Source organism: Glycine soja, chromosome 13 (assembly GCF_004193775.1).
Source record: "Glycine soja cultivar W05 chromosome 13, ASM419377v2, whole genome shotgun sequence".
Classification (NCBI taxonomy): Eukaryota; Viridiplantae; Streptophyta; class Magnoliopsida; order Fabales; family Fabaceae; genus Glycine; species Glycine soja.
The window spans coordinates 20,305,754-20,332,788 of record NC_041014.1 but is presented as its reverse complement, the minus strand read 5'-3'; the positions used below and the strand labels follow the sequence as shown (position 1 = coordinate 20,332,788).

General features: G+C 33.3%; 2 protein-coding genes across 3 annotated transcripts; one reads left to right on the top strand and one right to left on the bottom strand.

The window, feature by feature from the left end:
* The first annotated feature begins 2,831 nt into the window (after positions 1-2,831).
* On the top strand, positions 2,832-9,884 carry LOC114381864 (nodulin-26-like). The gene is made up of 7 exons (XM_028341089.1): positions 2,832-2,945; positions 3,100-3,318; position 3,455; positions 4,613-4,654; positions 8,768-8,931; positions 9,475-9,536; positions 9,674-9,884. Exons 1-7 carry the CDS (start codon positions 2,832-2,834, stop codon positions 9,882-9,884), a joined length of 813 nt encoding a protein of 270 aa, XP_028196890.1.
* A 206-nt stretch (positions 9,885-10,090) lies between these two features.
* On the bottom strand, positions 10,091-15,846 carry LOC114381863 (cryptochrome-1-like). 2 transcript variants are annotated; one of them, XM_028341087.1, is made up of 5 exons: positions 15,011-15,845; positions 14,366-14,584; positions 12,819-13,525; positions 11,309-12,111; positions 10,091-10,614 (listed from the first exon to the last, which is right to left on the bottom strand). In XM_028341087.1, exons 1-5 carry the CDS (start codon positions 15,321-15,323, stop codon positions 10,611-10,613), a joined length of 2,046 nt encoding a protein of 681 aa, XP_028196888.1. In that variant the 5' UTR covers positions 15,324-15,845; the 3' UTR covers positions 10,091-10,610. The 2 variants fall into 2 exon arrangements, with proteins under 2 accessions (XP_028196888.1, XP_028196889.1); XM_028341088.1 differs by lacking the exon at positions 10,091-10,614 and having other exon boundaries at positions 10,826-12,111; positions 15,011-15,846.
* Between the last annotated feature and the right edge of the window lie 11,189 nt (positions 15,847-27,035).

Below are 27,035 nucleotides of genomic sequence, written 5' to 3'. Positions count from 1 at the left end.
GTTTGTATACATAGGTTGTTGAAAAAGAGAAACACGGACAGATAAGTAGCAAATAATAATGAATTGTTTTTTGCTCAGCCGTTCAAAATGCATTTTTTAACGGCTTAGCAAAGAAATTTCTTCAAGCAACTCACATTCTATTGTGCTGGAGACAAAATGCAGAGGCAAATGCATACCATCATACCAAACTATAAATTCAGAATTTCAGATTCAAGATATTAATTTACAGAAAAATAATGAGGGAGGGAGCAAACAAAAATATATTTAAAAAATACCCATAACCCTATACGTTTTGGTATTGTAACTTTAACACGGAAAAACAAGTGATCACCACGTATTGATGGTTTGTTTAATTTTGGTGCACCTTTCCTTGCTAGTACAAGGACATCTCGAGGTATTTGAAAGTGCAGAAATGCCTTCAACTGTCTTCATCTATTAAGGTACCAAAAATTAAATTGATTGGCATTATTGCGTAGCAATATCAGCATTGATGGCACATAAAAGATGGCATAGAGCAAAGGAATCGAGCAAATATCAAGTTTTTAATTTAATAATACAAAAATATACAATCTCATATAAGAAATTTGAAAAGTGGCCATTGGTCTATGCACAAGAGGTACATTTGTTTTATTTATAAAAAAAATGTTATAAATATCTTTTAAAAAAATGACCTTGGAACATCAATTCTGACATTTTAAAAATCAAATGAATAGGATTAGATAAATATAAAATTAAAAATAAATGCTTATAGGTGTAATAAATTCTTTACCAACAAGTGTTTTCGAGGAAAAAAAAGAGAGGAAGTTCCTCCCCTGTATAAGTTTTACTTATAAATTTTGAAGCATGAGTACTTCTAAAATTATGTCATATAGGTACTTGTAGCCGATACTCGTAAGGCATATATACCAAAAGTATTTTTCAAAAAATAAATAAATTGGGTATATATAGGTACTTCTAGCTAGACTTCTTTATATTTGTTTAATTAAGTTTAAATATATTTTTAATTTTTAAAATATTGGATAAATTTATCTTTGATTCTCCAATTTAAAATTACTTTTTTACTCTGTAATTTGAGAGAAAAAACTTGTTTTAATCCCTTTGTTCAAATGTTGTAAAAGACTTGGTTTACATAGTTAACATATTACAAGTAACGGATGTGATAATTCACTTTAATTTTGTATTCTTACTATCAAATATCTTATCACATATATATATTTTCATTTCAAATTATTCATTTTGTCAGTGTATAGATAAAGAGTGTTTAGACAGATATACGAAAACATTTTTTTTAAAAAAAAATTACAAGAATTAGGAAGATTAATTTTAAATTTGAGGATAAAAAACAAATATACCTCAAATTTGAGGGAATAAAATATATTTATCTTTAGTATACAGGGAAAAAACAGAGAAAAGTCCACAAGTGGGTTGAGTTTACTCTTTCTTTTTCTAAATAATTAAAGGTAAAAAATTAATCACGAGAAATTAGGAGTAATATTTCTTAAAAGAAAATTAAAATAAAATATTTTAATATGCTTTTCTTTGTTCTAATCTGAGACAGCCCTTTACACTAGCTATTGTCGCCATAATACCGTACCTAATCATGCAGCCAATGTATCAAACAGTTGATCTGCTCAACATTACTATAGTACAAGTACTAAAACATCACTAACGTAATCATCCCCTCACAGTATTTTTCTAAGATTGTTTGGTTATATATGTATGGTCCCCATAAAATGTTTCCAGATCAACAAATGAACATTTTGGCAGGCCAAGGATTTGGAACTCTATAGTATTTTTTCTCTTCTCTTCCTGTTCTCAACTACCCGACCTTAATTATGTGGCGTGTTATTATTTTTAACATACTTCTCCTAACATTATAAATGGAAATCTCACATTGACTTCAGCTGATGAATCACGTGTTGGAAGCCCACCTTATGTGCACGTTGCACGTTTCTTTATATTTTATTATTTTGGAAAAATTTGTTATTCTGAATCTGGTCCATTTTTCATCCACATTCATCCCATATCTTTGCAAAATATATTTGCAACCACCTTCCGTAACAAATCACGTACCTATCATCCCACGTACTGATCATTTCTTATCTCAAGTTGAGTGATGGACAGATTCTATAAATAGGATGAGGTGCTCTCAGTTTTGTATCACTAAACCCACTTCTCTATTCAGAAAAAAAATACACCATCTACTACACCATCTATTTAGAGTGAGTAAGGGTCTGAAAGAACAAAACTGTCTTTCAGGTTCGTGTGTGCGCCGCTTCCCGTTCAATTTGCAATGGCTGGAGGTACGCTTGTAATTCTTTTTAATTTCCGCTGTTTGATCTAAATATGCTATTTAAATTTATTTGCATGTTTAGATCAGTGTATGTATATTTTTACATCACGTGGATCATAGATGTCATACCCATAATTAACTTGTGTTACCTCCAAATCGTTTCGACCTTTTATTGTTGTAGGTAAGTGTGTAAAAACCAAGTAAATATTTAAAAATTTTATTTTAAAATTCAAGTAAATATTCTCCAAAAAATATTAGTGATACATTTTCTAGTGCATTCTTTATAACATATTTTTTATTATTGGTTGAAATCACGAAATTGTGAGTCTTACTCTTTATCATTTTTATTTAATAAATCTTTATTATTTTATTGTGTTCAATAAATTTTAACACACCGAAAAAGTTTGTTAGAATGAGTGTATTAGAGGATGTTTTGTTTGTACTCCTTATGTGCATCTAACTGAAATAGACATTGCATGCCTGCATATAAGAATACAAATTAATCGACAGTTTGGCATTCAAGATTTCAAGTTCTATGATGTCTGATTCACTATCAGTTAATGTTGATTCTTCAATTAAGTCTGAATTCTCCACTGATGAAGGACACAAAACTATCCATGAGACTAAACACTTTCCATCTAACATCCAAAAGGTGGCTAGCTCTAAAGCATAATGCATGTACACATGAAAATAATCAAGATGCACCAAATATAATTATCATTATAGCAATCTTCTCCAAGATCAATTTTTTGTTATTTTCTTATGTGTCTAATGTCTATTATCTAACTCCACCTTTGCTTTTGTAGGCTATTGCTGAGGTTGTTAGTACATACATTCTTATATTTGCAGGATGTGGAGCAGCTCTTGTAAACGAGAAGTTGCCACTTACAATAGTAGGCATAGCAATTGTTTCGGGTCTAGCTCTCACGGTGGCTACATATTCTATTGGCCATGTCTTTGGTGGCCATTTCAATCCTGTAGTCCCAATTGCTTTGGTTGCTGTCAGAAAAGTTCAATTTAAACTTGTAAGCCACTTGTCCTATTAACTAAAATTACCTTTTCCAGTTTTCCACGTATATAGTCCGATGCAATCCTACTCCTAAAGGTATTGGATATAAGACTCCAAGAAGATTGAGCTAGAGATGCAAGAGAAGGCCCTAGGGTTTTGATGAGCCTTAGGGTAAATTTTCGGTCCATGGGCTAAGTATGAGCCTACTTATCATTGTACATATTAGATTAGAATTTCATTATTTTTGGGCATTGTATTTAGAGCTCCATAATATAGGTAGGGTACCCTAGAAATGTAGGATTTTTCAGCCCTTGTATTTTAGGGCACCTAGACTAGTTTTTGTATTAGGGGTATAGTTTTATAATTTCACAATTAAGTGAATATTTGATGTGTATGTTGGGAAATAAATTTAATTGAATTGGGAGAAGTCCAATCCAATTAAATTTTAGAGGGGGAGGTGAACATTTGCTTGTTACACCCCATTGCCACATCATATAATCACACTTTGTGCATGTTCTTTATGCTTTACATGCCTCATGACACCTAAGCACACTTAGTGGAAAATTTTGGACATGATCTTGGATTATTGGGCTGAACCATAGTTAAAATTCACTAATTATAATTAGTGAAATTTTGGCTCCAAAATTTAGCTCCACAAATTCATTTTCAAATTCAAGTGAAATTTGAATAAAAATTTAAATTTTCCTCTAATTTTGTGTGAGACTTAGGATATAAATAGGGGTCATGTGTGTGCATTTTTTTAACTTTGATCATTTGAGAATTACACTTCAAAATTCAGACCTCATTTGAGGCACAAAATTTTGTGCTCTTTCTCTCCCTCCACTCATCTTCTCCTACCTTCAAGCTCTTATCCATGGCTTCCTATGGTGGTAAGCTTCTTCTTGACTCATATTCTCCTTGAAGTGGCGTCTCCAATCATCTTTCTTCCTTCTCCATTCTGTTGTCATTCATCTTCAAGAAGCAAAAGACTCCATTGATGAAGAAGATCCAAGGCCTGCAAGCTCCACATGGAGCCACATCATAGTCATTCAAAGGTAACTCTATTCGAAGCACAGTTGAACACTGAATCTGAATATCTCACTCAGCGAAAATTTAAACCTTAGTTTGTTACGATGTGAGAGATTAGTTCCTCTACTAGATCCAATCTAGTTGATAGTAACACCTTTTATAGTAATAGTACCATGTAATATTGAAACATTGTATATCATTCAATCACAGGGATCATTTGGTGCTCAATCTCTTTTTTCCCACTGATTTCATTCTTTCTTTTTGTCCCTATTTTTCCTAAGTGCCTATTTATGTGTTGTGCCAGATGATGGGTGCTACACTGGTCCCTCTGTAACACTTTTTTTTTTCATTAAATAAATAAAAAGAGTATTATTTAAAAATTAATAGAGTTTTTAGAAATTAAATAAATGAGAGAAAATTATTTTTGTTAATTAAAATAAGAGTTTCATAGTACTAGAAAGTAAATAAAGTAAAATGATGTTTTTGAAAATAAAGAATGTTTTAATTGATTATTTATTTAATGAAATAGTAAAATAAAGTTCTTTTTTATTAAATAAAAAAATAGAATAAATAATACACTCAAAGTACCCTAGATATAAATAGAGACATATTAGATTAGTTTTTACAAACAATATGTTTCTACATTCTCTCTTCCTCCCAAATTCTTTCTCCCTTCTTCCTCTCTCAAAACCCTTTGTTTTTCTCATATACACTCAAACTTATTCCAGTAAAATTACAATCTCAGACTCGTTAACCATTAGATCGTTCTGAAATTTGGACACCACATTCGGAACTCATTTTCGCACATTCCACTGTTGGATTTGTGAAATAATGTCTGTAGAGAGAGAAATTCCCCTCACACAAATATAGCGAAATTAAGGTTTCAATTCCTTCTCTTTCTCTCTAACGCTTGGAAACTCTAGCAGAACAATTAAAGGAAAAACTTGAGGGATATTAGAAAACCGCTAGAAATGTCGATATCGCTGCCAGACTACACACATGAGCCCATTTAGAGGTAATGAATGAATTTATCGCAATTGGGGTTAAAGTGAACAAGTGTAGGGATCCTTAGAGGATCAAATTGAGGTTAATTTTGGGGTGTTTTTATGCGTTTTAATTTTGTTTGTACAATGATAACAATTGAGGAGTTGTGTGTTTCGTATAGTTCATAGATAGTGTAACACCCTATTTTTCGTAAAATAAATTAAAAAAGGATTTTATTTAAAAATAAATAGAGTTTTAGAAATATTGATGAGGTTTTTATAATTACATAAATAAGGAGAAATAATTTTATTAATTAAAATAATTATTTGAAGGAAAATAAAAAAAGATGCTTTATTTATTCTTTTGATAGAGAATAAAATAGAGTTCATGTTTATAAAATAATAAAAATAAAGAAAAATAGAGTAAATAATAGACTGCGAATACTCTAGCTATAAATAGATATGTTAGGTCAGTTTTTAAACTTATGATACATCTCTACACTTTCTCTTCCTCTCAATGTCATTTTCTCTTTTTCCTTTCCCAAAAATTTCTCTTTCTCCTGCATACACTCAAACATGTCCGAGTAAAACAACAATACCATACTTGTTAACCATTGGATCATGGTGAAATTTAAACACCAGATTTGGAACTCATTTACAAACATACCCACCGTTGAGATTTGTGAAAAAATATCTATGGTGAGGGTAATATCCCTCACATCGTAGCTTTCTTTTTTTCATTTACACCCAAACTCATTCCAGTAAAACTACGATACTGGTCTCGTTAACCGTTGGATCATCATGAAACTAGAACACGAGGTTCATAACTCACTTTCGAGCACCCCCACTATGGGGATTTGTAAAATAATGCCTGTGGAGAGAGAAGCCTCCCATGCACGGAGACAGTGAAATGGAGGCTTCAATCCCTTCTCCTTCTCTCTAAAGCTTGAAAACCCTAACAGAGCAACCAGAGGAAAAACTTGATGAATATTAGACAACCGCTAGAGATGCTACTATCAATGCTGGACTGCACAGGTGAACCCGCTTAGAGGTAAGGGATAAGTTTATCGCAATTGGGGTTAGAATGAACATGTGTATTTTGAGGTATATTTTGAGATGTTTATTGTTTTGTAATTCTTCATGTATGATTATAATTGCAAGATTGTTATATTGAGATCATGAAATTGTGATTAAAATTGTGTGTAAGTGATAAATTGAATATGTAGTGAATTATGAAATGTTAAATTATGAACATGAGATATGGTTGTGAATAAATGTGTGGTTAATACTTGACGTGACAATACTTGTGTTGTAAACTATGAATTATACAATAACCCGACTAGTGTTTATATTGAGAAAAATATTTATGCACAAAGTATTAAAAAGAAAGTTTAGGGTTCCAAGTTAAGAACCTAAAGTCTTAAATTGTAGCGCAATGTGTTAAACGTGTTTGAAACATGAGAGTGAGGTCGTGGGTATTATATAATTCATGAGTAGTGTCTACACGCAAAAGTTTTTTTAGGGGTTGTACTTGAATTATGAAGGTGAGACCTTAACGGATTCTTCAGAGTTGAAGTCTTGGGGGTAAAAATACCCGATTTGAGTGCTCCTTTAAGCTTATGTTGATCCCATATGGTTGGAGCATTCTCACAAAACAGAGTGATCCTGACTGGTCACCTTATGATTTTACTTAGTGAAAATGACCTGACATACCCATTGTGTGGTGTATCTTGTTATGTACTCCTAAGCGTCCCAGTGTGATTTTTCACTAACATGGTACCACATTGCATATAGGCTTGAGTCTTAGTATAATTGTTGCATGACGCCTGTGATTTATTTATTATGAAATTTGGGAGTGTTGTTATGTTTTGACTCGAGTGTGTGATTCTTGTATAATGTGATTGATGATTTCTATGATGAATTTTAAATGATAAAGTGGTGATGTGAATTGTAGTAAGTTGAGTTATGTTATAAATAATTTTATAATGTATTTTAATTACGTCTTTGTTTATCTGTACTTTATTTATACACGTGATAACTCACTCCCTGTGTATTATTTGTGTTTAAACCATGTGATGATCTTGAACCTTATGTTCGTGAGAGTAAATGATTAGATGAATGACTTTAAAGAACCTCGTGTTAGAGGACGCTAGGACACAATGCTCTGATAAGATGTGACATTGGAACATGAGTTTCTGTTTTAATTGGATGATGTTCCAAACATGTATTTTACTTTATTTTAATTCAATGTTTAACTTGAGTTCTTTTGTAAACTCGGACGATCTTGTTTTGAGCCATAGATGTTTTTAATAAGTTCTATTTGATAACAGTGAAATAAATGTGACCCTTTTTTTCACGTGAATTGGTTTAAGTAATTTAAATAAAATTGATTTAATTAAATTCCATGACGGGGTAGAGGGTGCTACCGATAGAGTTTGCATGTTAAAATATTTTCTAGGTTGGACCTGAATCAAGAGGGAGAAGCCCGAATGAACTCTTCGAAGTCTAGGCCTTGAGGGTAAATACACCTGGTTTGAGTGCGTCTTTAAACCTATGCCGATCCCATATGGTTGGAATATTCTTGCAAAACAGCATTACCCTGAGTGATCTCCCTATGATTTTACCTAGTGAGAGTGACCTGACTTATTAGTGTGTGGTCTGTCTTATCATGTACTCCTAGGTGTCCGATGAGATTTTTCACTGACATGGTACTACATTGCATATAAGATTGAGTCTTAGTGTATCTGTTGCATAACACCTGTGTAATGATCATTGTGACTTGCTACGTGATGGTGGGTAATGAATTGTGTGAGTGTGAGATGTTGTATTGTACTTGAGATTTATTATTTTGAACACGTTATTAATGTGAAGGTGTGGAATGTGATCTTGTGATTAAATCCTTGAGACAAGTGATGTTACGCAATGAGTGATATAATGATGCAAATTGTGCTAAGTTGAGCTTGTTATACGTATATTATATATGTATGTCTTTGTTTATCTTTACCTGTTTAGAAATGTAATAACTCACTCCTCGTGTGTTGTTTGTGTTTAGATCATGTGATGATCTCAAACTTTGTGTTCATGGGAGCATATTGCTAGGTGGATTGCTTTAAGGAACCTCATGCTGGAGAACGTCAAAACACAATGCTCTGGTAAGATGTAACATTGGGGCATGAGTTTCTGTTTTAATTGCATGATGTTTCAAACATATCATTTTACTTTAATTTATTATGTTACTTAACTTAGTTATTTTGTAAACTTGAATGGTCTTGTTTTGAGCCGAAAATGTTTTCATATCCTTAATTGATAAGTTTTTAATTTGGTGATTAAGGTGGATGTGAACTTTTTACCTACATGAACTCCTTTATGTTTATTGAATAAAATCATTTTATGTAATTTCAGATTTCCATATATTTTATTATATAAATATGTATATCATGATAGAAGGTGTCATACCTCTCACCCTCAAAGTGTTGCATCATGACAAGGTGGATGTTGGAGTAACGGTGACTAAATACTTGAGCTCAACTTCTCATTTAGAAGCAATAGTGTGGGAATTCATCACCGCTTCCATACTGATGCTCACCATTTGTGGTGTTGCCACTGATCACAGAGGTGTACCGTTAGTTATAATTTACCATGCATTATCTTAGTAGTAGCTATCTTTGTTCATTCTATTTCTATGCTCCACAATTAATAGCATACTCTTTATGCTCTATATTGAACATTTTAATGGTTGATAGAGAAACTCTGCTTCTTTAGATTTGTTTTCCCTATAAAGATACGTTTAAGTAGAGAAATTTTTTTGTAGTCTGAGATTATATGGTTCTGATCAATCTTCACTTGATATGTAATCATATCTGTCAAGTTACAAAATAAGAGTAAATAACATATCACATGAAGATTGGCCAAGATCACATGATCCTAGATCGTATAATAATTTCTCTAGCACTTGCTAAATGTACATATAATAATTTCTTGTACAAAATTAATTTATTAAATTTTATGACAATTTTCCAATCTATGACTATTTCTGCATCTGTCTCCAACGTGAATGGTTTTGCTTAGGAAGAACAAGATTCCACCTATAAATCTGGAATTTTGTTGTATGTTGTTCGATGTGGTAGGAACTAATTTGGTGCCTTTACTAATTGAAACAGAGCAAAGATCTCACTGGAGTTGCCATAGGCATTTCAGTTCTGATTAATGTCATCATTGCCGGGTAAACAATCAATTTCTACACTCATCTTATCACAATTCTCGTTGACAACCAGAAATCTTGTTCTTATATATACACAATATATTATGTGCAATTCAATGTGCAAAAGTAACTGAACCTAGAACTTTTTGTTTTTGCAGGCCTATTACTGGAGCTTCAATGAATCCAGCAAGGAGTTTAGGTCCAGCTATCGTCTCTGGTGATTACAAAAACATTTGGGTTTATATCGTAAGCCCAATTCTAGGAGCAGTCTCAGCAAGTACACTTTACAAATTCCTGGAAGTAACCCAACCAGTTAAACCAAAATCATGTGATTGTAACATATGCAGTCATAATCATTTACCACTCTAATCCATCAAACTATACACTTCCATGAACTTGATCAAACTCTGAGGATCTGTAATCTCTAGTTAGCTTAAAAATAAACAATCCGATTACTTTAGCAGTTACCTTACAAAATGCAAAGTTCTCTGTTTTTAAAATATAGTTTATTATGGCTAAAGCAAAACAGTTAAGTTACTAAATTGTTGCAATTATTTGCATATCTTTACTCAACCTTAGGAAATTTCAGGCATAAGCATTACAAAGACAGGGCAAACAAAAACAAAGTTTTTGGCACTGTCTTTTTAGTTTGCCATATAGAGAAGTTTTGGAGATGTGAGCACTGAGATGAGTGCACTTTACAGTAGTCAAAATAAATGTACAGGATTACGGGACAGGAAATGTAAATAACTACCTTAAATGATAAGCACAACCCTGAGTTTTAAGAGAGGACCAAAGGTCCAAATTAAATAGTGGCTATTTCTCCTCCACAATACAAATTTATACTATACAGTAGGCCTACAAATTTTGTACAAGAGAGCAAAAGGCACCGCAGATGAAACTACTACCCGCTTGAACTGAAAATTTCATACACATTGGAGGTCAGCCGTTAATCATGTGTCAAGACAGGTTTAAGGATGTAGGAAATGATCACATGTATGTCCAATGCGGTTCACCATCCCACGATTCCCAGAAGAAGAGGGGAGAGTGCATTTTCCATCCCCCTGATATTAATCGGCATGTTCTAGACGTAAATTACCTGTAATTGAAGTATTAATCGTAACAAGATAACTAGACCACCAAAATAAGATCATAAACATTAGATCAGAAACAAGGGAATGGTTACAAAAACTTAGATATGGTCAAATATTCTTCTAAACCTTAATTTTGAAATAAAAATATATTATATTAATAAAATTTGTTGAAGGGTTAGAATATCATGTGGTGGTAAAGTTGCTACGGAGGATCCATTCCAAGAAACATCATCCAAAATATTGGCATTCATTACATAATTTTCCTGATAAATTACTAATACATGAAAATATTGCAGCACACTCTTTACATCTAGAAACTACAGATAGATATCACAGAACACAACACGGCAACAATATATTATATAAAATTAATATGAAGTTAAAACACAAATCTTAAATCAAAAGACAGGGCAGATGTTTTACAAATAAGCACGAGTGGTTGTAGATGTAACAAAATTCTACAACCTATCTAATTCTCGTGGAGAGAACCAGAAGAGTGAAAAAACCAAAAAGTAGGCATGCGGAAAAAGTGTTTTATAGGTCTTAAAGAAGCCTAATGAACAGAAGCAGGTTAGCCATACTATGTTTCCCAAATCCTCAAAATGGTTGGAGAATATGACCTAGTAAAGTTGTAATGAAATTGTCTAGCACGAGCACAAAAGTACGTATTAATCTTTTCAGTGCTTTGGGAAATCTCACCCTGTCTGAGGTAGCCGTGTCCAGTTCATCAATTGATGAGACTGAGGATGCTGCCTTTGCAAGTAAGATGAACCGGCTCCTATACCATTTTCATCATCTACAAATTGTTCTGAAAAGTTAGAAGCTGGGGGAGACCATACTGGAACTACACCCCCATCCCTTTCTCTCCTAGTACTACTTGAAGATTCTGCTGTGGAATCTTCAGCTGCATTTCTCAGCCACGTTGTAGCATTATTCTGTACTCGAGTGTTTCTGTTTGCATTCAGTAACACCCCTTGATTCACTGTCTCTCTTGCAATTTGTTGTGTGGTCACATTTATAGGCACTTCGGCCCTGCTGTCTGCAGCCGAGTTTCGAAGGTCTGAAGATGTTTCTTCCTCTTCAACTCTCACATGGGAAGATGTGATACTTGGGACCATCTGATCCTGGTAGCGCCGAGTACCATGAGGCAGGTTGTTCCTAACAGGTTCAGGCCTTTCCTCCATTTGTATGTCTTGAGGAAAGGCAATAGGGGCTGATTCAGCTGAGTCTCCAAGCCCTTCCTCGGTTCCATTTTCCATTGCAGCTCTTGAAGCTGCTTCTTGTTGCCACATTTGAATAAGTGCTTCTTGAAGTCTTACTTCTGCTGCATCTATTCCCACAATGGGAAGAGGATAATTTGAACCAAGTTCAATTCCAGCAGCTTGGAGTACAGACTCCGGTGCATTCCATGGATGGTGTATCCATTCAGTTGGTAATCTAGCAAGTTCAGGAAGCCATCGTCGCACATATTCTCCATTTGGGTCACATTTGTACCCCTCAAACTAGAAAATGCAAAAATCAAATGAGTGGATTTATCACAAGGTATTTATCATCTTTTAAAGCATTCAAATAGCTGACAGTAGCATATAACCAAAATCTTAGAGTTCAATCCGATTGCCCTCAAAATAGAAGAAACGACGTTATGATTGATAAAAAATTAACTCAATAGTTATGATTGATCAATCATATTCAAGGGCATTCAAGTGATAAGAATGACTATCTCAAATTTTCAAGAGGAAAGTTCAGATAAGGCAAAAGAAGCCAGAGTGTTGTCTTAACCATGTTGAGAATGTTAACTTTCAAACACTGAAAAGAATTAAAAGAGGCATCACACCAGATCAGACAATTGAAGCTTCTCCACTGACTGAAATGTAAACAATAGTGGGATGGACTTTTGGCTTCATATAAATTGATATTCAAACAAAAAACTGGCTTGTAATATACATAGCAATATTTGAGACAGTTCAGAGAAGAGGTTGGAAATACTTTCTGATTCATTTCTCTGTGGAAAAACTCGAGTGGTAGACAGAAGAGTTCATGACTTCATAAAGTACACAAACCAGAAAAGTAATAACAACAGGCTTATGAAACTCATGACATGGCATTACTTTTCAATATATAAAGAATAACATGTAAACAGATGATCATACACAAAAAAAGCATCAACATAAAGCAAGATTGTGTAGTTTATACACAGAAGCAAATGCACCTGTGGATTATCTATTCGGTCAAGTTCACGACCATCAGGGAGAGTGCCAGATATGTACTGCCAACCAAGAGCATCACTCTCAAGATCTGCATCCAAAAGGGTGTCCCAGAAATACTTCATTCCCCATCTCCAAGGAAGCTGCAGCACCTTCACGAAGAAACTTGAAACCACAACGCGTATCCGATCATGCAACCAACCAGTTGCCCACAACTCTCTCATTCCAGCATCCACCAAAGGGTACCCTGTTCTGCCTTGTCTCCAAGCCTTAAAGTACCCTTCATTCACCACCCAAGGGAAAAACTTAAGGTGGGCTAGAAGGGGCCTCTCATGACTATAAGGGTGGTTGAAACTAATGTATCTCGAATACTCTCTGAGGCCAATAGACTTGAGAAACAAGTTCACACTCTCTTCACCAGCCTTGTTTCCTTCATTGGCCCAAAACACTTGCTTGATGCGGACCAGGTGGAAAACTTTCTTCACACTCACCTCACCAAAGTGCAAATGTGGTGAGAGAAATGAGGTTGTGGCACTGTCTGCCTTCCTGCGATTCTTCGAGTATTCGATCAAAGCACCGTTTACGAATGCTGTCAATGCCTTGTCTGCATTGCTCCACCCCGGTGACCATGCTCGAGCAAGAAGCGCATTGCTTGCCTTCTCCAATTCGTCTTCAAACACCAATGTATCAGAAGGACACCTTGATACATCACCTGAAAGAACGCAAAAATTGTTAACACATAGTGCAAATTAAAGTCAAGAGTGATGCTTCATTAAAAGTGACAATGCTACAAAGAAAAAAAAAACATGTACCAAATATTGAAGAACACATGACAGACTTCTATTGGATAAAATTAAACACTATAGAAGTGTCATTACTTTGGTCCTTGAAAGTGTTGTTATGGATTCGGTTCTTCAATAATTTTTTACATTAATATAGTCCATTAATCATGTAAACTACAGTGAAATTAGACCACCGTTACATGCATTATTTTTCATTGAACAAAGAACTATCTAAATCACATTTTGCATGACTGACGAACTAAAATGGTGAATTTTTTTTAGAATATACCAATAAAACTTGTATATGTACATAACCAAAATAGGCGTTTGGAAGACAAAACTTGCAGACTTTCCTATTTTGGCATGAGGCGCCAGCTGTAACAACCCAATAGAATATTTGTTGCATCTTAATTTTTTATGTTATTTTCTTATAATGGTTGGACAACAACATTGGAAGCCTATTAGTTGACGAGGCAGAATGATCTATGAATTTTTAATTTCATTTAAAATATAAAGTAAACTCCATCTTGTTAGATAATAGTATAATTTAACTTTTTGTACCTTTCTGCTATGTTACACAGGAACTTTTAAAGCGGTTAAAAGCATTTGTGTTCTTTTCTCAATTTGGATAATTTGTTGAAGTGCCAACTTCAAACTAGAGCCACAAGAAGTAAATGACTTATGCAGCTAGTAGCACCCAATCAACACGCAACAATACTACTACTAATAAAAAATGTGCGGCTAAGGAAAAAAACTGAATAAAAGTAGACCTGGAATAATCCTTTTAGGTGGGAGAAGAGGTGCTTGTGGGTCATAAGGCATGCTAAGGCATCTTTCCCAAAAAGCAGAAAAAGTTGTGAATGGTTGGCCATGAGCATCATTCACATCCCATGGCTCATACAACAAGTCCGAGTTGAAGGAACGTACGGTAATGCCTTGAGCCGTCAGAACCTCCTTTGCTCTGTGATCCCTCACAAGTGACAATGGATCTGCAACACAGATAGTTACTTACTTTGATATCATCATCATGAGGGATGAACTCCACTTTTCTCATGAAACTATGAAAAAGGAAATCCAATTATATAAACTATGAAACCATAATGAAACAATTAAAAAATAACAAATAGAAACAACTCTAATTAATAGAATCAAGGATCCTACAATCTACAATGATGTTGTTCATTACTAAGTAATGAGAAAACCTTCCAAAACCTTGGTATCATGTTTGCATACATCAAACAGTTGTATCTGATTCGAGCATGATTGTCTTTTATGAATGATATTTGTGGTTCATAAAAAAAAACATTTGTACAAAACAAAACAAAGTATTATGGTTGAAAAGAAAAGGAAAGAAGTTGAACTAGGGCAAGCACTAGAATCATAGACATACATAAGCATAAGAATTAAAACTTTACCATATAAATGGTTGAAAAAGAGTTGGGTAGCCCCAGTGGACTTAACAACCTCCAAGAGAGAAGAAATACTATTAGTGGAACGTTTGGTGATTAAAGGGGAGCCAAGGTTTCTCAGAGAGGAATCAAGGTGAGCCAAGCTTTGTTTGAGCCACCACCTAGAGACCCTTCCAGGGTAGTATTGACCTTCTTCCTCAGGAGCCCAAATGAAGACAGAAATCACAGCACCTGCTCTCACTCCTGCAGCCAGTGCAGGGTTATCCTCCACCCTCAGATCTCTCCTGAACCACACTATGCTGCATCCACCACCGGACATCTCTCCACAAAAAAAATTTCACCAACACCACAACCTCAAGAGCTAGTCTATTATTGTTATTGTTGTTATTATTATTCACGCATACACATACAACCTCTTTGTTAACCATATACCAGATAGATAGATCTCTTGCCTTCCTTCCTTCTTTCCTTTCCCTTTGACCACTGAGCCTCAAGAACAAACAACAACACTAAGAAATGCTAACTGGTCTTAACTCTTACCTTAATACCTTCTCTCTATACCTTTTTTTTTTTTTTATTCCTTTTGGTCTTTGTTTTCTCTTTAACTGAGGGAGGTAAAACGCACAACTTTGAGGTTTGGCACTTATCTTTTTTAATACCCTTTTCTCCCACACTATAGCATTTCTTTTGGGAGAGAAGGATTGATTTCTTTTGCAGAAAATTCGTATTTTTGGTGCTTTCACACACCCACACCAAGTTGCAACCAGAGAGAAGAGATACTGAGGAGAGAGAGAGAGAGAGAACAAGTGAAGAGGATTGGCCAACTGAGTGGGGATACACAATGAATTGATAGGCGAACCGCAGCCACACCTTTTTTATGGCACGTAGATTTTCGTATTTTCTATTTATCCTATGCAACAAAACAAATCACACCTACGTCTCTAGTTTCTTCTATTTTTTCTGTCCAAGTGACATGACGCGGAATCAGAAAAATTATGATGGATACATACAAATACAGTAAGTAGTGCTGCCTCATAATGCCATGGCTCTTGTTCAAAAAATTATTACACTCTTTTTGTTTTTTCAGCGTACTTAGGTTACGTAACGTTGCATTTTCTATCTCAGAAAAAACCCACCTGGGCATGCCACATTATATTTTTTCCTGATCCAGCAGTACTGTCAAACTACGTTCCTTGTTTTTTGAGGTCTAGAATCTTTTCAAGTTTTAGCGGTACTTCGACACGGAAATATATAGAAGATTCATTTGTATGATAAAAAATAGTAAAATTGCAAATTAAGAACAAACAAAAGAGAGATAAGAAACTGTCTTTGATAATTGGAAAATTTTTGGTTTCTTAGGAATTATGGATTAAAAAAATAGCATTTCTTGAGAAAAGGAGGATTTCAGACATATTTTTAATCAATTTTTCATAAAATTTATTAAATTATATAATGTGATAAATAATTAAAAAAATAAAAAATATAGTTGCTTGATTCATAAAAATCTTACCTAATTTTTTTTAATAGTGAATCAAATAAATTTCTTTCTACCAAACACGCGGAATCGTCAATCTCTTCCGGTCATGCGTAGATTTTTTTTAGTCAATTGTAATATGTTCTCTTGTTTTACGCAACTATTCGGGTTGGTTACTTCTTTATGTTAATCAATTGTCATTAGTGTCATAATGTGTGGTATATAACCCCGTGTATGATCTAATATTACTTACTACTATTTTTTTTAATAGACAATTGTCATTAATGTCAAATATTACTTACTACTAATAGTTACATGTAAATAAATTTTAAAGTACGCATATATATAGTTGAAACTTTCTTTGAGATATATATAACCCACGGCATTTAAAAATAAATTCTTTGAGATATATAGTTGCAATAAGAATTTATAAGAGTTAAAATTAATTTATACACCTTTAGCTTTTAAAAAATTTAGAAAAATAAATTATATAAAATTTAAAATTTATATGAGGTTTTATCTTATGAGAAAAGTTAAATTATTTTACCTTTTTATGTTTTTTTCTTCTTTTAATATTTTTTTAAAAATTTTATCATTTAGCTAGGTCAAAATTCAAATTACTTTAGAAACTCCTCCAACGGTAATCGTTGTTTGTCGAGAGGCATGTTGTCGAACACTCAAATTATACACTTGTTGAACTTAAAGCCACCTGTCTTTTTCGTTTTCTAGTCAACACATGAAAACATACTATCTTTAATTTTTAGAATATATAAATTCAATTGATTATATTATTTTTTTACTGGAGCAATATGTTTTTAATTTCTTTAAATATCTTGAAATTTCATTTTAGTCTATCAAATCCTAATATCTTATTTTGGTCAACTAATTTGAAAAATGTACAATTGTTTCACAGAGACCGTTAACTAACATGGTGTTGACTTCCCTAAAAAACACATGGTGTTAGATTGACCCTGATGTATCCTAATGGTTTCATCTGACATGTTTAAGAGAAATTACAACTGAATTTTTAAATATCTAGAGAGATTACATAAAAAATTATATTTATAATGACTATCATTCAAAAAAAAAATATAGTGACTAAAAACATTTCTTTATCATATTAATTATTTGTGAAAGACACAAATTTTAGTTCATTACATAATAATAAAAATATTCATAAGGAACAGAAACATACTTTTCTCAGATATCAACTCAAAATTTTAATTTTATATTCTCTACACAATAAAATATAAGAATTATGATTCGAAGCAAACTCTAATTAAGTCATAATTAAAATTTAATTTACAATTTTGAATTATAACTTTTTTTCCTCTATCATTTTTTCTCATATATAATTAATCATAATTTTGACAATCATTAGTTTGTTAAATGTTATAATTGTTCTCAATTTTTCCTGCAAATTAATTAATGATAATTAATTGTTAAAACCATGACAAGAAAATTGACATATATTTACGGAAACTTTTATCCACAGACATGATTTAGTACAGGTAAAATCTTAAAGAACTTCTAACTATAGATGCTTAACGAGTTAACTTCGGTAAAACTCTTGCAACAGTCTTACAAACATATATAATTGAAATTAAAGTAGGTAAAACCAAAAAGACTTCTTCTTACATATATTTAGTGTAAGTGAAAAAATTAAAAACTTATACTTATATGCTTGATCATAGGAAAAATTTCATAAGTCTTTTACTTACATATGTTTGGCGTAAGTAAAACTCTAAAAGACTTGTATCTATATATACTTAGTGTCACTGCTTACGGTCACAACAAACTGCGAGATACATTATAATTGTTGACACATGATTTAGTTGGCAAAATTTGATACACTTTTGAAAAAAAAGGTCAAAGTTGATGAACAATGCAAATAAATAATTATTAACTCAATAAAAAGTTTGTTTCATTTCGGTTTATATTTTTTGGACCAAGTTTGGCTAATTTGGGGGTGTTCATGATTGGTGAGAGAAGAATGAGTGATGGTTCTTGTGTTTGATGATAATTTATCTCCTAATTCTTTTAGGTATCTTTCATTATCCTGAAAAATCATGTCTTATTGAAGCCTAACCAAGTTAATAGCTAATAAAGTCCATGTGATTTTTCATGTGTGTGAGAATTTCTTTGTTGAGATGAAAAACAAAGTTTAATTGTGAGGTTTCATTGTGTTGGATTGAGAGAAACACTCACACTTTATGGCATGTTCCTTAGAGTGAACACCTTTGGTTAGTAGCCTTGTACATTTGGAGTTTCTCAATGTTGTTGTTGCCATGCTCACTAATTCCTAGAAGATGTTTTCATGCTTCTTTTATGATCATTCTTGTGGGCACCATTCTTATGATTGTCTGGGAAATGGAATTCCATGAACATTGTTGGAACTTTTTGAAGGCATGTGATTGTGTGTTGACAAGTTTCTTTCCTTTTGAACCATGTGATCTTGTTTTTAATTTTTAGATTTTGTGTGTAGTTGAGTTTTAGTTTGCTTGACTACAAACAAAGTTTCAAGTTTGGGATATTTTGATAATTGTCTTGTGAACTTTATTTGAATGACAATTTTGAGGTAATTATCTTAGTATTTCAAGGCTTCTAAGCTTTATTTGTCATTTTTAATAGTTAATTTGAAAATAAGTTAGAATAGCCTTAGGATGCATATTTTGGTAATTTCTTAACTTAATTTTTGTTTATTTTGAATGTAGAAGTAAGAGGACTAAAGTGGCAACTAATGGTGGGACCAAAGCAAGGAAATCTTGAAGACATGTACATTGTTAACTCTTTGACAAGTGTACCAAATGTCCAAGTAATAAAGACTCAGAAGTCTGAGTGTCGATTTTCACAGGGACTTTATTTTGTACTTGTGTTGGATAATTTCTAATTTATAAGAGAAAAAGATAAGATGATGTATAAAAGATAACTTTAAAAGAATAGAGTATAAAATAATAACTATTAATAGAAAACAAAAGAAATAATAGGGAATTCAATGGATGAGAATGTTAGGACCTAACATGTCATATTTGACTAAGATGTATTATTTATGATTTTTCTCTATCAATCATGTGAATTTATCTTACCCACATCTATTAAAATACTTGCCCCTGATGTCTCAGGATGACAAACATATTTTACCTATCTATCTCCCAAATGTCTTTGCAAAGAGTCAATAGATAAAATGCATGAAGTTCTAATTCTAGATGTTTGCTTTGATGCATGGGCATAATGCAATCACTCTATGTCTAGCAATGATTTTATTAAGATACCCCTTCCATTTAGTTCTATTCAAAATTACTCTTTGTCGAGCGACTAATTCCTAAAATAGATGCATACAAAACCTTTCTTGTATTTTTATTAAGGATTACCCTTTGTCAAGCACCTAACCCCCAAAGATGATGCAAGGATGAATGATGTATGAAATTAAAAGTAAGAAAGGATAATAGGAAAGAAAACACTTGTTTGCATTGATAAATATGAAGTGTACCATACATCTTTTGGCTTTTTAGGCCTGTGAGGCCCTAACTAAGGGTTTAGCCTCTCATAGCCATAATGGGCTTATACTTGAAAAGGGGTATAGGAATTGATGGAGGAGAAGGGATGGAAAAAAGGAATAGAAAATGATGAAAGAGAAGAAAGAATTCCCTAAGGGAGAGTTCTCAAGCTTTAGGTGTGTATTAGAGTGCTCTAAGACTCGGTGTGTCTTTTCTCCTTGACTTGACTCTCTTTTTATAGTTACTGGAGTGGACTTAAGCTTGACTCCTTTTTTATAATTGCTGGAATGGACTTGGGCTTGATGCAAAAAATCTTCCTTATTTATATTTTTGATATTTTTTGGATCTTTTTTACTTTTAATCCTTCCTTTTCATATCTGTAAGCCATAAATAAGAAAAATATCAATTCTTAACATTTGAGCCAAAAATAACTGCTAACTAAATATTTTTAAAGATCTTTTCAATATATTTTTATCATAAAAAATAACTCATATTTAGCAGTTATCAAAATCTCCCAAATTAAAAACTTTGCTAGTCCTCAAGCAAAAACAAAAATGAGAGCATGCTCTAAATGCTCCAACACTTTCAATAACTGCAATTTTTCAAATTCCCTTAGCTAGACCTTCTTGCATTTGTCATGATCTTGCAATGGAAGCATAAACAAACATTGAGATAGAATTGGTTAGTAGTAGAAATCAATCAGGTCAGCTTGCCTCACTTTTCCTCACAAGGCTTTAGTGTTTCTCTCTATGCACAAGTGTCTCGGGTGCATGTTTAAAATTCTACGACCTGCAATTAATGTTCCCAGTTTTGCACTTCATCTCAGTTAAAGTTATCCTACTTACACTTGGTGGATCACTAAGGACTTTTATTGGCTTGTAATGTGGCCTGGCTAATCAAAGAAATTATGGTTTTTCTGGGATTTAAAAAATTAGGGCTATAAGAGAGCATTTATCCTAGAAAAAATTTCACTTATTTAGCCTAGGCTTATTTGTTTTTCAGCCTCAATTTATTGTTCTAACAACACTTATGACACCTATTTATTTTTTGCCCTTATTCTTCTCTTTTTTTTTAGGATCTGTCTCCTTTTTTTTAGGAAAGAAACTTTGGGCTTACAAGCTTTTTTGAAGGTGCCTTATTGTGTGTTGTTTTACCTTCCTGAGACAATTTTTACGTTAACCCTCCCCAAAATTAGGGGCATATCATGACTAAAATCATTATGCTCTATTAAACCCTAAAACAAGGTAGGAGATAATTAAAGTAGGCTTAAGGGTTTTACAAAAAACATGATTATCATTTTTGGCTTAAATAAGGTGCAAGGGATAAATTATCATCAAAGGTTGGCTTTTTGGCTAAGTGGCTTAAAATAAGAAGAAACATTGCCTTGATCATTACCACCTCATGTAATTAATCTAACAGTCTAAGAATGATGGAAAATTGGGAAATTAAAAATAGACGTTCTCTCACAAGTAAGTGTCACACAACTCACCGGGACAAAACAAAGTTGTTAGCTTATCGCACCATGATTTCTTTCAGATGGACTAACCTTTTCCTTTCTTTGTTGTGATTCATACTCCACTACTTGAACTGACGTTTGCCTTCATGGAACCAACATTTTCACAAAAATTGGTATGCAACATTTCAAGTGTTTGAGTCCTTTAGAAAGCTTTGGCAATGACTATAAATATTATGCAATTTTTTATTCAGACTGAATTTAAACTACTAAAATTAAATTGCTGAAATTAAAGAAAAATAAAGGAAGATAAAGAAAAAGAAAAACTAAAGACAAGAAACATAAAGAAATGAAAGAAAAAAAAATTGGGTCTTAATCTTGTGTGGGCCCTGGATCCCAAGCTCTATGAGCATCACTAATGTCTGCAACATAATCATCATCAGCTTCAACATCTGCGACATCATCATCAGCTACACCAAAGGTGTCACCCCCCTAACAAAAGGAAGTTGGACTCCTGGCCAAGCAACCTGGGCTAGGAATGCCTCTGGTGTCATCACAGGCTGTTGGAGGAAGAGATGGTGAAGGGTCTGCATCAATAGGTATTGGCTATGGTAGAGGCTATACAACATAGGGAGAAGCTGCTTCGACTAAGAAAAAGGCATAAAGGTCTAGCCGGTAGGTGGAGGAAAGACATCTAGCGGAGGGACCACTGGTGGAGGAGCTGGTGGAATGTCTAGAGTGGCTCGGGTCTTGACCTATTTTGGCCCTAGAAGAGTCTGTAGGATTCTCAACCGGCTTGACTTCATCTTCTTCTAAGAACACATAATTCAGGTGCCCTCTAATGAGGTTAGCTTTTTGCTTAATTTCCTCCACCTTAAAACAAGTCTTGCTATCACTAGGATGCTTAATTCCCTCAAACAAGTTGAATGTGGCTTTTTGGTCTTCCACACTCATCTCCAAGTTACCCTTCCCCATGTCCACAACACACTTTGCAGTCACCATGAATTGCCAACCCAGAATCAAGGGTATCTCAACATCTTCTTCAATGTCCATGATTACAAAGTCCACCGGAAAAGTGAGTTGACGAACTTTGACCAGGACATCTTCAACTACCCCGAACGGTCTTGTGATGGAGCGGTCTGCCAGTTGGAGCGTCATCCTTGTAGGTTCAATCTTCAGGTTTCCTATTCTCCTGTACATAGAAAGCGACATCAAATTGATACTTGCTCTTAACTCAATAAGAGCCTTACCTATGGATACACTCCCAATAGAGCATGGGATGGTGACGCTTCCTGGATCTTTGAACTTAGGAGGTAGCTTCTGGATTACTGCACTGCAATTTTCTTTCACCATAATGTTTTCGCTGTTGATGTACTTTCCCTTTTTTATGAGGATGTCCTTTAAGAACTTTTTGTATAATGGCATCTGTTGTATGGCCTCTCCAAAAGGGATAGTAATCTCCAGCTTCTAGAATGTCAAGGAACCGCTTGAAATAATGTTCCTTATCCTTCTTTGATGACACCAAAGGGTACAGTGTCTCCTTTGATGAGGCTGGTGGTATTTCTCTTATGGTCTCCCGAGCTAACTGGCTCTTGGTCTTAGTGGTTGAGACCTCGTCACCACTCTCCTTACTCTTATCTTTTTCTCCTTCTTTCTTTTCTCCTTCTTCATCATGCACATCCTTCTCAATTATCTTTTTCTTCTTAGTACTTTCCCTCCTAGTGAAAATTACCTTGCACTCTTCTTTGGGATTCTTCTCGGTGTTGGCTCCAAAGCTATTAGTGGGTCTTTCAGTCATTTGCTTAGCTAATTGTCCCATTTGTATCTCTAGGTTCTTGATGGACGACTCTATGCTCCTATAGTTTAACATGGATATCTCTATGAATTGATTTAGTGTTTCCTCAAGCTTGTTGGTCTTCTCATAAAGATCGACCCCTTGGTTGGGTGATGATAGTCCCAATACAATGGGACTTTGTAGATGAAAAATTGACTTGATGTTATTACTTATTACCTCATAGCTTGTTGTAAATGAAGTCTCAAGATAGCAAAGAAAAACCAGAGAATTCATGAATTGGCCAAGTAAGTTGATTCTCATCAAGGAATAAGTTTAACAATGATGGAAACAAAAAACACCGGTGAGGAATTGTTCCATTCAGTGAGTTACCAGTACAAATGAAGAACAACTAGATTAGAAAGTACTAATTTTTTCTGGTAATGAGTGAAATGATTCTAGCAATCATTGGAGAAGTGAAGTCACTGAAATTGCTCAACCTATCCCACAATAAAGTCACTAGCTTAATTTATTCCATAATCCTTTTCTGGTTTGAAAGTCTGGAATGGTTGGACCTCTCTCCTCAAACATGTTCATGGGTGAGATTCCAAAGGCATTGACCAATCTTCACTTTCTTTCTTTCTTACACCTTTCACAAAACCAGTTGGTGGGGATAATCGCAACAGGGAAACGATTCAAAACATTTCAAAATGCATGATTGCTATTAGTGAAATTCAGGGCTATTGGGATGCATTTGTCAAAATCATGCCAAAGGATGAAAAACCACCAATAGATTCAACTACCTTTCAGCATGATGAATAATTCGGGTTTGGATTGGAACCTGTTGTTATAAGATATGCATGCGAAGGCGTATTTGGAATAGTGTCGAGGGTATATTGTATTCTTCATCGGGAAACCACAATGGTCAATGAGGTTTGTTGAGGCATTATAAATGAAAGAATGGGAAAGAAGAGCTACAAATCTAATGCAAATACATAACGACAGAATCAGATTCAGGATTTGAGAATTAGTCCAACCATGGGTAAGTTAAATTTTGTTTTGTTTTAAATTTTACAAATTTTTCTTTATATAAAATTGCATTATGACCTATTTGATAATCCCTAGTATGATATTTATCGTTACAGGTAGTAAGTTACTATCTTTTTTCTTCATTTTGAGCTTAATTTTGCTTACAACTTTTGACAAGTTGGAATACATGGAACTTTTAGTATTCCTTTTTATTGATTTTGACTTACCTTCTAAAATTATGATATATGTGTGTCTGCATGTTGTTGATGAATTGCAAGTGCACCAATGCTTCTTAAGTAGTAAAGTTAAAATGGAAGTCCGAGTGTGGAATTTACAAGAACTTTGTTTGTACTTAGGTGATGAATATTTTATTAATAAAAGAAGTTAAAGAAAATTGTTTTGAAAAGATTAGGAGAAAAACATTAATTTAAATTAATAGAAAATTAAATCAAACAAGAAAAGAAACAAGAATTTAAATTAATTAATTAATTAAAGACATAAAAGATGAGAAAATCCAATATTATTGTAGAAAGAAATTCAGAAGATGAGAATGCTGGAAACTTAGGTCCCCTGCATGAAAGAGTCTAATTTATCTATTTACACCTGTATCTACTAGTATACTCTAACTTTGGTCCCCTGCATGAAAGAGTCTAATTTATCTATTTTCTCTTCTAAATCCTTTTGTGGAGCTAAAATAGTAAATTGTATTAAGAATATAGATGTATAACATGCTAAACAAATATCAACCTGGCCCTAATGATGACTTTATTTAAATACACTTTCCCAATTCTATTAGAAAGTAACGTTTCCCAACGTTGTCCCTAAAATTTACCATGCAAATAGGTGATCAAGTTACAAAGAATAATATTAAGTACATGAAAAGATAATGCAAATGTAATTTCATAAATAGATAGGAAGATAAATTATATCAAGAGTAGTTGACTGTCAAGTTCCCAATAAAGAGGGTTTAGCCTCTCATTATCATGGAGACTTTACAATTGCAAGGGGACAATATTTAGTAAAGGGGGAAAAGATAAGAAAGGGAATGGAGGAAATGAATGACTCCGAATCTTGCTTCTCATTCTTCTAGCTTTTGCCTTTGATAAAGAATTGTATTCTCTTGAAATTTCTATGTGTATTTTCCTTCTTCTCTCTTCTTCTTTTACAAGTATAGATTATTGGGGTTCTTGCACTAAGCCTGTATTTATTTTCCTTAATTAACCATGCTTTCCTTAATTATTCTGTTATCCTTAATTAGCCTGTTTTCCTTAATTAACCTGCTTTCTTTAATTAGTCTTTTTTCCTTAATTAGTTTGATTTCTTTAATTAGCTCGTTTTCCTTAACTATTCACATCTTCCAGAACTATCCTATTTTAATTTTTTGGACTTTATTTTACTCACTAAGCATCATAAATTCATCACTTTTAATATTTTCTGCACAAAAACTTAAATGATGTTAATTTAACAATTATTTTCTCAAAAAGGAAAAATTATGAGAGAAAAATTTAAAATTCTTATATAATTTAACCTTCAAAATATACTTATAATTAACAGTTATCACATGTGTATCAATGTATGCATATAAACTTTTGTGGCATATTTCAATTAATTATTTGGTGTTTCTAATTGTAAATTTGAATGTTTGCACTTGTTTGTGCATATTTTTCTTCGATTTGTTTTAGATTCCTACAACTTTGACTTCGGTTGAAGCTCTAGAGGCATATACCCATATATCTAGTCATCCCTTTCACAAAACAAACAAACAAGGAATTATTTCTATTGATATCCTTTATTCTAAGGTATGGCTTTTAACCAATGGTAAAGTGATGATTGGAGGATCCTTATCAATGTTTTTTTCATTATTGAAATTGAAGGATGCCTACGTTGTGCTTATTCATGAGTTTTAGGTTAACTTATGGTATAGTGATGAGGGCATGGCACATTACTTGATTCTTACAATGGCTCAACTTTAATTATAAAGGCTTCTAAATATGTTAATTATTAATATTTTATTGCACAAGTAATTATTAAGTTTGGAAAGTGTGTTATTATGCTCATACAATTTTGGTCTTCTTTGACTTAGCTATGACACTTTTTGTGCATGTTTGAGAAGAAAATTCTTACCTCAATGCATCATCACCCAACAAATTTGTCGATGAATGTTAAGTGGAGATTGAGTGTACGGGATCGGAACCGCATTATTTTGTACCCGTCGAACTGCACCCGTAGCTCTCACTCTCTCTTTCTCTTCTTCAAACCCATTCATTCCTTTTCCGCTATTGCGCTTCCTCTGCCACAATTCCTCTTCCTCCTTCTCCGCCACAGAAACCCTACCCTCAGTCAACCACCCTTGGATGGAATGGGTCTCCTTCATCGATCACTTTAACACAACAGGCTACCTTTCCACCACTTTGATTTTGAGTTCTTTTTTCTATTTTGCAACAAGATTTCAAAATCAAAGGCTTTCAAAACTGAAATTTGGTTTGATTTTCAAATATTTCAAAACTAAAAACGGAAAATTACTCTGAACGGGACATTAATTAGGATAACACTTTTAAAATCAATTTTAATTATGATTTGATCTGATCAATTATTGATAAGGATTAAATATAATCAGATATTTAGATGAAATAGACATGTTTAAATATTAGGCATAATCGAGCCATAAATTTTAAAAATTAAACCAATTAAGAGATATAATTTTGAGGTTTCTATTCTAAAAAAAATTATACTAATAAAAAAATTATGGTTAAATTAATTTCATCATTCCTACTACTTTTTAGTCCTTATAATTTGAAAGTAATTTT